Below are 12,989 nucleotides of genomic sequence, written 5' to 3' on the forward strand. Positions count from 1 at the left end.
TTGAAATAATGCCTTTGTTTGATCATTTATGCTTTTTTCTTTCCTTAAACTCATATCTGTTGGACTGTGAATTAGCATTATTGTTGATCACTGCTGCTTTGCTTACTGCTTCTCAGACACTGAAATATCATACTGTGTTTGAACGCAATTATGCTAAAGTAAAACAAAAATGCACTTTTTTTGTAAATTGTTTCTGGTCATATTAAAGCTGGAAAGCAAAACCTCCTGCTTCTTCCCAAACAGAAAACAGGACCACTTTCATTAGCACCAAAAGGATTTTAAATGAACAGTTCCAGGGAGCTCCTTTCAAATCATAAAACGTGAATTTTACATAAAAGTGTGTTTACAAATAGTTTCTGCTTTACACTCAGCTCTGCCCATCACTGACCAGAAGTTATATACATACAGACTAGCTCAGTAGCTTCAACCACTTGCAAGGAGACTGCAGAATTTATATAAGAAATAAAAATAGGATTTCCTGGTTCCTAGAAATTCTCTTCAGCCTGCCAGATTCAGTCACCTGCCGGCTCCTGCAGACTCAGGAGAGCACTACGCTTTTGGAGAGAAGGGGTACTGTGGGTGCCACCAATCCAGGAGCCGCACACTATGCACAGGGTCCAGCACAACCTGCACTCCTTGGTCAAGGCGAGGTTTCTTCCCATTGCGAACTGGGGCGTCCTGGAAAACCAGACGCACGCGATGATGCCTCATGTCTGTGCTCACATTGATGGTGAACTGCAAGAAAAGAGACCAGGAGGTGCTTCAGAAAATCAGTAATGAATACATAGAGTTCTTAACAGTACACTTTTAGATATTTTTTCTTTTAATTCTAAATTGTACAAGTCTAAGGTATTTCAGGTGCTGGCAGAGTTACACTCTGAATCTACAGCACTGGATTCAAACCAGTTCTCTCTGGCTGGCAACCCCAAATAATAACGCCAGAAGTGAATCTGAAAGCAAGTGGCTGTGTCAGAGGAAGTCTGGAACTCACTGCCCTACTCTTAACTGAAGCCAGACTGAACCTCTCTTGGGCACAGGTCACTTCTGAAACCCTGACTTACAAGTACAGCCACATGTGCTGCCCCACGCTTTACCACCGCTCTTGCCTAAGCACACCTGCTCTGCTGCTGTCTGGAGCTGAGTTTGTGGAAGTTGGTTCAAAAGCTGTTCTTTCTCCCAGCGATCAGCAGTCAAGGACCATATACACACTGAAAAAGTTTGTTCATATAGGTTTTTGCTCTCAGAATTTATTGCCATAAGGTAAGGAGGTATTTTCTTGAGGAGGGAAGATCTCCTCTTCTCCTGCATCCCCACCTCTTGTACCCTGCTGGAGTACTGCCAACTAATTTGCCTCCAAATGCTGCACAACCACAGCTCCTTGCAGATTCACTACATCATCTGTATTTGCTGCACCAAATAGGGAAGAGCTGATGGAAATGCAGAAGCTAAACTGAGATCCTCAGCATTTCCTCTGATCATTAACCTTAAGATTCCCAGAACTGGTTTGTTGATGCAGCAGTGTGATTTACACAGCACCGAAGAAGTGTCCTCTTTATCTCCTTACAGAAACTGCACATGCAAAGTTTGCCTGGCAGATTTCTCACTTACCAAGGTAAACGTCATACCCATGACTATTGGCACGAATATGAAGTTAAAGGTGGTGATCTGCAGTAGACAGCAATCCTGATCCGGATTTGTATGGACTTCTTCATACTGAATCGGTGGCTGAAGACCTTTGCAACACTTGCTCTTAAATCTGGGAGACTTGAAAGAAAGAGAGACTTACTTAGGTAAGCAGGAATCTACGATAAGTTTGGCCGCTTCTCACCGGTGCTGACTAGCAGGTTCTCACCACATTCCCACGCGTCTGGGTTACATTAACAAGAAGCCATCACTCAGGACAGGCAATTTGCAGGACCTTTTCTTTAGAGGGGAAAGCTGCAGAATTCCCAAGGTTGCCTGAAACTACTTGCTTCTCCTGAAACCCATTACTTGGGTTTTCATTGGCTGTGTTGGCTTTCTTCACTTCTCTGGGAAATCTTTCCAATGGTAAAACAAGAAGTTTCAGATTTTGGTCTACATTTTGACCACTAAAGTCAAATAGTTTGGTTTTTGGCAGTAATCAGTAGCGATGACCCAAAGATTAGATTATTTGGGGTAACAAATGATCGACAACTTACAGTGGAGAAAAGATACCAAATGAGGAAATAAAAATGTAGGATTCCAAATGTCTTGGTGATACAGACTGAAAACTGAGTGTAGTTTCAGAATGCGCTTTAGTTTACCATGGGAGTCAGAGTTTCCATTTACTGTCTGAACACATAAAAAGTTTCCACCTTCCCTTCTACCACCCAGAAAAACCATTACTGCTTCAAAAAAAGTCACAGCCGTTCTGGTTCTTCTTTCATACCTGCTTTTTGAACTTGAAGTTGAATTCCCACATTGCTTCTTGTCTGTTCCCTTCAATCTTTTTGCACCAGAAAAGCAGACACTGAGGCGGAAAAAAGAAAAAAAAAAAAAGAAACACAAAATTACAAAACCCTTAGAGGCACCACTTTAAATAAGTTTTAGCAGAGCATAAAGGCTTCCAATTACAAACACAATTACATAGGAGCAGTTAGGAGCCATTTATTCAAATTAATTATGTTCAAAGAACACACTCAGCAGTTTAGGTCTCCCAGTTTCAAGTTGGCCAACTCATCATGCAACTGGATGATACAACATGTAGCCACTGACGTGCTAAACAGAAAAATCCCGTTGTGCAATTTGTCCCTTTCATAAGGCAGAGATGAGCAGTACAGATTCACCCATTTCCCCCACCCACCAAGAACTCCCATTAAACTGGACTCCAAACAAGACTAAAGCGAGGAACAACTGAAAACAGAATAAGGATCAAGAAGGAGAGAATCCAGAGGGAAATGCAAAGACCAATACATGAGCTATGAGGTGACAGATGAGAAAGTTCCTAAGCCACTGTGGTGTCAAAAGAAGGTCTTGACATCCCTAGGCACTGACAGTCATACTTCAGAGTATAAAAACACTGCCAGCATAGCATCATCTGATCAACTTACTGTCCCTTTTTAAAAGAAAATGAGAAAAGGGCCTCAAACAGTATCAGAGGTAGCCAGCACTGCCCTTCCATGCAGACATACATCTCCAATTTAATCCAGTTATTTCTGTGTGGTCCACAGGATCCATCCCAGCATGCAGTACTCGTTCTAGAGCAGGTGTCTCAGCAGAACTCCTGTATTAAACTGAGTAGGAGGGAAATTCCCTGCCTACCAGAGAGTAGAAGCAACTAGCCTTCAACAGCCGAGAAAAGAATCTGGCAAGTCAGTCCAGCCGTCACTGAAAGTGTTTCCACACCACAGATGCCAGCCCACCACAGCTGGTCTTATCTTTTAACTGTGTCAAAAAAAATAATATGGGTAAAGACAACTCCCCATGACCCATATATGGTCTGTCCCATGCCAAGAGAAGGCCTGACTGGGTTGCAGGGCAAAGCACACATTTGATTTCATTCCAGGATAGCGTGACCCCAAATGAAACAAAGCCAGAGCCAGCCTCCACCATGGGTGCCCCATAATTAGAGACTACAAGTGATACAAGACCCTTTACTTCAACTCTGAGTCATGTCCATAAACAAGAGTCCTTAAAGGACCTTTATCTCGGCAATCTTCATGAGGTGAACAACAAAGCTATGTGGAGTCAAGCTCAGAAACATGCGTAAAGTAACCTCCACCTGGGAGGAGGTAGCCCTCAGGTTTTTATCCGATAAAAACGTTCTCCAGATCTTTTTTAACTCACATGAGCAGCAGATGCTGCTGAGTTTAACTCCACCATCAGTGGCATTTGTAGTTCACCTGGTCTAGCAACTTGTTTGGTCATGGCAAGTAGTGAAGCACAAAATGGTCAGTACCTCCTAAGGGGCAGAGGATGTCATCCACGGGTCAGCCGTCCTGCCCTTCAGACGCGCCGTATGGCCTGCCGCTCCACCAAAAATAATGGGGGTGTCTTTAAAGGGCAAACACTTCTGCTGACACCATAACGGCTCCAGTGTCCCACACAAGCTAGGCTAGGGAAAAAAGGAAATTAAAGAGGAAAAGCTAGATTTGATAACACCCGGGTCTGGGGTCTCCTCTTGCCACATGCAGTTTATGTAGGCATTTGCCATTAGTTTCAACGACCCGTAAAGGTATAACCAAAGCCCGTGAAAGCAAGAACGTGGGGAGGCAATGTCAGATCCTCCCCCGTGCCCACTGTGCCAAGGCATTTCTGTGCACAGTAACACAGGTGGAGCTCAGAGTCTTGCAATGCAGTAGTACAGCAAGACCAGACTCAGGATGGCTCTTTTATGCTCCAAGGGGTTAGGTCAAACCTCTCTTGTTCTAACAAAGCTTCGTCACCATTTAATTTCCTTTTTTAAAAGCTGAATAATAAAAGACTGCAGACTGCACTTCAAGAATCTTCTTCAAACTGTTAGTACAGTAGAAGCACTAGCAGTGGGCACCAAAGCCGTTATGATGTCAACGTGAATGCTTCCAAAATGCCGACCCTGCCAGCATCAACTCAGGGTTTCTAGCTCTTACAGCCACGCTACCAGATCTAAGCAGTGGTAGGAAGTTAGACTCAGAAGGACTAAAGTTCAGTTGTAATTTCCTAGAAATCTTTTGCTTTTTATTTTTTAAGAAAGATGATACTCAAACCGGGGATTCGGGAAGAGAATGAAAAGCTCTGGATGCAGAGATAAGACTACACACAGAACTGTGTGCTCTTCTCCTGCTCTGCAGCACCACCTGCTTGTGTTACTGCTGGATTGCTCCCTAAGCACTATGACATTTTTTTCCAGTATCCACCCAGGGAGAGGAAGGAAGAAAGGAGGGATGTCACATACAGATAGATGAGGTTGCTCTATTTTGCATGGAAAAGAAAGTACAACTCTTGAACCAAAACCACTTCAGTTTGGCTCCAAAAACCTCATTCAACAGGTTTTTGACTTGGGATTTGGAGGGTGGAGAATTCACATTGTTGCTTAAGCTGCTCACAGAGTATCAGCCAGTTGCAAGTTAAAACCAAACAAGAGACACAGAGGCATTTCAGAGTTAATGGTCAACAGCAATTAAAGAGGAATGGATACGCAAGTGCTCCAAGCTGGGATAGCAAAGGGAATTGCCTGCCCACGCCAGAGACAAATCCTTTACAGCCCAACACAACTGCAGCCCCAGTCCCAAAGCAGACATTTGCTCTGCACATCTGCCATGCTCACAACCTCACTACCCTCCCTCGCCCAGACACCAAAGACGATGGATGACCTACAGGAACGTAGTATGAAACGACTCCCTTTCAGAGGCTATCAGTGTCACTTCTGATCTCTCCAGATGCCTGCTACAGAGAAAAGATGTATTCGGGCAGACAATGTCAGAATAAAGCAGAAGATATAAAAGCTGCAACCTCCTTTCAGCAACAAATTTGCAACAGAGGAGGGGAGAGCTGCAAATATCCTTAGCAGTTCTGACATTCAGTGAAGCAAGTACCTTTTTACTGATTACAAAGATGTTGTGGGAGGACTTAGGCAGAAGTTACCCAGAAGAGTAACTAGAATCTTCTGCAGTAGCAAGATACAAGTAACCAGCATACTTTTAAAAAATCACTATTCAGAGTTAGTAATCATCCTACACCCAAGCTTCACTGGCAACCATCTAAACATCATCTATTTTTCTTCTAGAAAGAGGACAAAAAACAAGAAAGAGCAACATCTCAGACACAGCCAACTTCCTTAGTGATTCCACTTACTCTGGAATTTTTTAAAGTGCTGGGAGTACTGTCTGGAATAGCTGGATTCCTGGAGACTCGAGACGCGAAAGGCTCGTACATGTGGTACAGCGACCGGATGACACACGCACGGAGACAGTGCAGCTTCTCCATGGACTCTGGACGCAAGCGGAGAGGCAGGTATGCATCCAGACTGTAGTGCCTGAAAAACCAACGACAAACCCATGCTGAAGGGTCAGAATGCCAGAGACGTGCAGAAAAGAGCTATGAAGAGACCAGTGTTGAGAGAAAACTGAACATCTGACTGATCAGAGGACCTCTTGTCAACTCTGAGTGCTTCAAGGGTGTTGTACTGCTCTACATGAAATCACACGACAGTCTCAAAGACTTTACCTGCATCAGACAGGTTTCCAGCATACATAGAAGCGTATCATGCTACAATTCCCCATAATTCCTTGCAGACAGTTTGCCCAGAGAGACCAGACGGTGTTTTAGCTGCAGGATGCACAGAGGCCTGCAGACTCCTGCAGGTTCTCAAGGACTCACTTTAGCTGAGCTTGACTGCATGCTTGCAGACAACTGCCTGAGCAGTCTGAATGCCTGCGCTCGAGGGTCATTCTTTGATCAGATGCCAAAGGAGCCTTTGCTAGGGAACTTCACACTAAAAAACAGGGGCGAGGAGGACCATGGCTGCTATATGCTCTGTACTGCAGCTGCTTGCACCTCCTGGGCAAGGGATATAGAAATGTAAAGAAAATGTTCTGTCCTGAAGGAAAGTCCAAGAGACACGTACCAGGACAGAACGGTTTGTTTCAAGTTTTGACCACCTCTTTGCTCTTCTCTTACTTTATTTACAACTTACTTCTGCCACCAAGACAGCTCCAAAATGCTTTAGTTTCTCTCAGGCCACCCTAATTACAGGAAGGTGGCCATGATCAAAGCTTGAGGTAGGGCAAGTTTTCTATCAGTGATGTTTGCCTGTCTTTCGGTAAGGTAATGGTGCTGACCTTACCATAAGCATCTTGAATGCTTTACACACAAAGCACACTCTTACAAACAGGAGTGTGTAGGCCATAGCAAGCAGAAAAGCCCACGATACTTTGAAATTTTATACAGAGCATACAGGAATATGCCACACAGATCCATTTCCAGATCCAAAGCAGATGCAATATACCACAACCCCTTGCCAAATGAGGCCCGCATCACCATGTCAATATGCAAACATTATAGGACCCTAGCCTACAGGGAGTTATTCCCTTATTTACAGCTCTGCAGAGAGCTGGTCACTGCTGAAGCCTCCTACAAATAGTTTAAAAATTCTCTAGAGTCTCACCTTCTGTAGAGCCTGGTCCAAAAGGCGGCAGTGCAAGTAACAGTCCAGGCCTTCTTGCAAATCAGAGAAAACCGGACAATGTCCTCAGGGCGAATGTAGGAAGCCAACAACAGCCAGATATCAATGGGGTATTCTTCTCCGCCACCCCCATCAGGATTTTCTAAATGCAATGAAGGTATGTTAGTGTAGTAAATAACCTCTTTATCAAGTGACATCTAGAGGCGTGTGCTTTACTACTGGTAGCACAGGGTAAGCAGCTGAAATATATAAATGTATATACACACAGCTAGCCAAACAAGCCCAAGTTAGTACAACTTCATTATCACTGCTACCAGTTTTCATCAGCATGCACTTGCCCCTCTGTGCAACCATTACACTTTCCCTTTGCTGGATATATGCCATCATTTATCCCTGCTGCAGTGTTTGCACAGTATGCAAAGTGGCAGATTCAAAGAATAATTCAGGCTGAAAGGATTCTCTGGAGGTCTCTAGTCCACACAGCCCAGCTCAAAGCAGGCTGAATTAGATGACTTTGTTCAGGATCTTGTCCAATCAAGGATGGACAAGACCATATCCAAGGACAGAAACCCCACAGCCTTTCTGGACCCTGTTTCAATGCTTGACCCTTTCACAGCTGAAAACACTTAAGTGGAGAAATAAAAATTGGATAGTAAATACAGAGGCAACTTTATGTAAAGGAGGGCCAAGCTCATGCATTTTTATCAAAACCGCTCATTTAACAGGTCATCAAAAAATGCTTTTCACTAGAAGTCCCTGAACATTAAGACATTGCCAAGCTTGTCAATGCTTTGTTCAAATAGTCACAATATTTTTGTAGGAGCTCTGCTATGGAGGGCAAGCAATTCTCTTCTGCAACTGGCTAATCTGCTGCTTTTCTTAAATCTGTAATTTCATTAAAGCTTCTTGGATGGGAAACCTTTAATTCAATTCAGATGAACAGAATGGCCTGTTCTTCCTCTCAGAGGTGACAGAACTGCTCAACCAGAACTGAAGGTTCAGCAACTCCTTTCATTCCTGCAGTGTTTTTAAGTTAACTTCAGGAGAAAAAATACTTTTAAAGAAGATAAATAGCTAAACAATACCGAGCGTTAGGAACATTAAGAGAAAGAAAGCATACAACTTGTACACAGTGCTGACAGAAAAAACTGCTATGAGGTTTGTGAACAAGTGGCATAAAGGAGGTGTTTAAGAACTTGAGGGTGCCAGATCTAATCCTGAGACAGCAGGTTAATAACAAAGGGCAGTACTTTATCCTCATGTGATAATTGCTACGTTCATTGCCAAGGAAAGCTCTGGATGTGATCACTTCCCTACCACACCCACAACGGACTGTAACATCCACTCTGCTGTTTCAGCTCTGACACAAGAAGCCATCAAACTACACAACCGCTGAACTGCAGAGTGCAGCCAGAAGCGTCATTGCTCTATTATCATTTTTTCTTCCCCAAACACTTAGCAGAAATAAGACAAGGTTGTGGTAGAACAGAATACTGTCTTTCCAGACTCATAACTCCCATAACTCTAGCCACTCAGATATTCTTATTTTCTCAGAATTCCCAAGGACATCTTAATAAAAGAGATTAAACTCCTATCCCAGAGGAGCACTGTGCATCTACAATCCATAGTGGAGGTTCATGTGTTACGCTAATTAGTATCAGTATTAATAAAGTTAAATTTTTCTTAAGTTCAAGAAACCAAGTCGAAATTTGTTTCTCAACCTGAAAGCAACCTGTTATTAGAAACTCCTGCAGGATTCCACAGCGCAGAACAGTTTGTTGCTTACACTGCATTGCAAATTGCTTTCTATAGAGTTGCACGAAGTGTAAATGCTGAAGGACACATCTCCCTGGAATTAACTTACTATGATGCCACTAGGGCCAAATTCACTTGCTTGCTGGAAAAAGAGCCCTCTAAACTCATTTGTAACAAACCACAGCCTTGGCAACATCCTGAAGACAGAGCTTGTACTTTGCCAGCCAACGCATCATGGACAGCAGCATTGTTTTTTCCCCAAAGCAAACCCTGCTTTCACCAACATGTGTTCAATGAAGTAACATGTCCAGTGGCAAAGTTGCACAACTCTTTTGAAGAGCAGCATTCATTTTCCAAGGCTGAGAGAAGTTTACTGAAAGCAAGGAGCTCTCAGGCGTTGATTTCATGCCCAAGGCTCTGCCTTTGTGAAAAGACAACACCTCTGACGAGTCCCAGCATATTTAAAAGTGATTTAACCCTTGGTATTTCTTTATGCACATACAAGTTACAGAACGCCCCGAAGAGCCCCGTGACTAGCCTGTAAGCATTAACATCACACACGCAGAAGATGCAGAAGCAGCCCACACAGAGTCCTCAGGAGAGGCTGGCGACCATACCTTTGTGCCTTTTGCTCTTCTTTTTTCTAGACGCAGTTCGCCCATTGATGCTTTCCTTTGTATCCATTTCATCGCTGCTGTCACAAGACTCTCCCGACACGGAGAGAACTTCCTCTGCAGGAACACAGGAAGCTTCCAAACCACAGAGAGACTTCACTAGAATGACAAGCAACGACACAGTAAGTATACCAGCAGAGAGAAAAAGGTGATCCAAGTTCAGGAGATACTTCAGTGGAACCACTGCCACAGCCACTGCTAAGCACGCTAACTGCATTAAAGCTTTCTGGTGAGTGAAACAAGCAAGTAAATTCTGGGCCTGAGGATTACCTTGTCAGAGAAAGATTAGCACGGGTGTGTGAATTGGAAACAATTACTCAGCTTCTTCTTTTAAAGAATGAACAATGAGGACCATTACCAGCACATTATGCAGATGATCCCATTGGTTTAGCTGAAGCTGGTTACAATTCTGAATAAAACAACAGGCTCTTTTTCTACAGTGCTAACTGGTTCCCCTGCATACCAAAGCTTCCTTGCATGACCACCATTCAGCCTGTATAGAGCCAGCATCTACTCTGTAATTGTTCTGTGAACACAGAGAAGATACACTCCCTTCTCGGCAGGATAAAGAGATCCTGTGGCCAATGACACACAATTCGTCACCGATATAACTCAGTGCCAAGCATACAGAAGCTCCACTTATCCTAGAATTTCGTGAAGGGAAAGACTCTGGCCTAATGAGGAAAACAGCAAATCGAGTCAGTTGGGTGTTGTGTTTTGGTTTTTTTTTTTGCTGCCTCTGGGGAGATGTTTAGACACAACCCTGTCAGGAAATATTATTTTTAAAACTTGATCTGTAAACTGAGGTCTCATTAGGGCAGAAAAATCCATGTGTGAGGCAGTAATGACAGTTGAAAAAGAAAGGTGCAGTCCTACGTTACAGCTGTGTGAGGCACTGCCATAGAGAGACCAGCATTGCAACAGCATTACAAACGCTTCGCAAATAGTCTGTAAAATTCATTCAAGAAAGTTGAATTTCAATCTAATGTGCTGGGTGAAGAAAAGGACTTCTACCAAGAGGCACCTGACCACGCCAGAGGCAGCTTGCACTGCTCGAGCTTTTCTAACCTAGCACACACCGAAGCCGGGGAGGTTTTATACATCACAGTTACCATCACCAGAGCCACTGGAGAGCTAGACGTGCTATTTGAATTAAAGAGACAAGGTAGCTGGGAGGGAGGGGGGGGCGGGAAGATCAGGAACTGACCATAAATAAATTCAGGTGAGAGATGTTCTCATTTCTAGCCACGGAACAAGGTTTTGAAACGGTAAGACAGCAGATAAAAAGCCAGTCTTAAGATAGAACTTGACTGTACCCACTGACTAGAGATACTTTCAGTGCTTTGCTAAACCAGTTCCACCTCGCTTTGCAGTTCACTCCATAAACTCTATGCATTCACAACAGTGGTATCCCTCAGTGCCCACTCTACGTGACCTTTTATAGGCAAAAAGAAAGAGAAATAGATGGCAATACGAATGGCAGTAAGTTATGACATCAAATACAGCCAAGCAAGAGAGGACAACACCGGACAGAGACTCAGAGAGGTGTTTAGAAAAAGAAACCATCACACTCTGCAAAGGAAAGATCAACATCTGAGTCGACTGAATCACACTGCATTGCAACCTTGCAGAGGCACCCTCTCTTCATCTCACAGTCATAATCTCCACCTCATCCCTGGGGGGTAGGATGGGGAGGAGAAAAGCTCAGGAAAATTCCACCTGGCCTTTGCTCCCCTCCCCGTGAAGCTCCCCGCTTGCTGGCAGTCACACGCAGCGCAATGTTTACTCGGAGCCAAGAGACAGGAGGTGAGCGAGGCCGAAGGCTAAAGCTCCCTGGGCAGAGGCTGCTGCCTCCTCTGGCTGCCTGCTGTCCCCACGCTGTGGCAGGCTGCGCCAGATAAGGCTGTAGCGTGCGTCAGGACTGCACCAGATACGGCTGTAGCACAGCCCTGGGGCTGGGGAGGAGAGATCCCGAGGATCCCCGCGTGAGGAGGGGAAAGCCCCAGTGACTCTGCACTGCAAAGGCCTGAGAAAGGGGTGGGAAATGCTGTGACCTGGAGTCATCCAGCTAGCGTGGAGGAGAGCCAGAAACAGAGCAGGATTTTAGGAGAGGGGCATAGCTGGACAAAGCAGGTGATGCTGGATGCAAGGACTCGGGGTGGTGCAGGGAGAAAGAAAAGACAACAGAGTTTGCCAGGTATGATAAACACAAGTACTTGGAGGCACTGCCTCAAAGAGAGAGAATACAGAAGCATGAACAGGAGAGGGAATGGGAAAAGGGAAGCCCCCAGCCTATTACAAAGGAGGCAACAAAAGAGGGAGATGCCCTGATCTTAAAAGCTTGAGAAGTAGCAGCTAAAAAGGATATTCAGCATCACTGCCCCATACAGTTTCCCCATGACAGGCACTCATGCAAAGAGCATATTATCTTTAAATATGTAGACTTTAGCATCATAACAAGAGTTTTCCTATATGAAGGGTTCAGTCGTCACTGTCAATCTAATAACATCCACCTCCAACATGTGTGACCAGCTACATTTAAGAGTCGAGGCCTAAACATTAACATTTCTCAAGCAAACAGGGTGTGTCAGTTCAGAATGCTACCAGCAGCTAAAAACAGAGGAGGAAGTAGATAACAAAATATTGCAATACCCTTCCAGGAAATTGCTTGTTTATAGAGTTCACCAAAGAAACAGCAACACCCTCAAAAGACCTGCTTGCAGCACGGGGGGGAACACGTTTGCCAGAACTATCATAACCTTATGCCCACTGCAAAGAATTTTACCTGCTAATAAAGTTGTCTACAGTTTTATATGAGGGAAGTAATAGACTCCTATCATGTTATTTTCTGCTTCAAGCAGGAGATAACACGCAACAGTTAATGGAAAAAGGCCTTCCATTTCAGACACTAACAAAGACTCAGCAATTCTTACTGGACTTTGAACAGGCTTTCTGCAAAACCTTCCAAGGTCCTAAAAACCTGATTCTGCAGAGGAACACAGACTCATTTTCAGGCACCAGATGAGACAGATGTTCTCAGGCCATGAAGGGGGAGCTTCCCACATCATGCAGTGGCCAGCAAAATGGAGAGGCAGCCCGGGGAAGGCGGGCATGTAGACTCACCTTCCTGCAGACCTGCGTTGGCCACAGCTTTTTTCACCCGTCCAGATTTCACGACAGCTGGGTCAGAGTTAGCATAATCTGCCACAGTCACTACAGGAGAGTCGGGAGACAGGGCGTCAGCAGGATTATGGATTATAGGGGAGGGGATAGATCTAGGAGCCGCGATCCCTCAAGGGGACACTCCCTATAGGAACAGAGGCCTGAGCAGGAGGTGCACAAACAGGAAAAGGAGCCCCAGCAGAGGGGTGCGGGCCAGGAGCCCCTAGCAGGCCTCTACTCCAACCGACCAGGCTGCCAGGCCCAGGGGACCCACC

The 12,989-nt window shown here is 44.7% G+C and overlaps 1 protein-coding gene across 1 annotated transcript; it reads right to left on the reverse strand.

Moving 5' to 3' along the window:
• Window positions 1-256: 256 nt before the first annotated feature.
• On the reverse strand, window positions 257-12,765 carry LOC104070438 (transmembrane protein 183A-like; the record flags this gene model as incomplete). Its single annotated transcript, XM_009578982.1, has 7 exons — window positions 257-735; window positions 1,609-1,764; window positions 2,411-2,491; window positions 5,794-5,974; window positions 7,106-7,265; window positions 9,496-9,651; window positions 12,676-12,765. Coding segments are annotated over 7 exons (1,010 nt in total), but the record flags the coding sequence as incomplete, so codon positions are not given.
• Window positions 12,766-12,989: the final 224 nt, after the last annotated feature.

Source organism: Fulmarus glacialis, unplaced genomic scaffold, assembly GCF_000690835.1.
Source record: "Fulmarus glacialis isolate BGI_N327 unplaced genomic scaffold, ASM69083v1 scaffold34915, whole genome shotgun sequence".
Lineage (NCBI taxonomy): Eukaryota > Metazoa > Chordata > Aves > Procellariiformes > Procellariidae > Fulmarus > Fulmarus glacialis.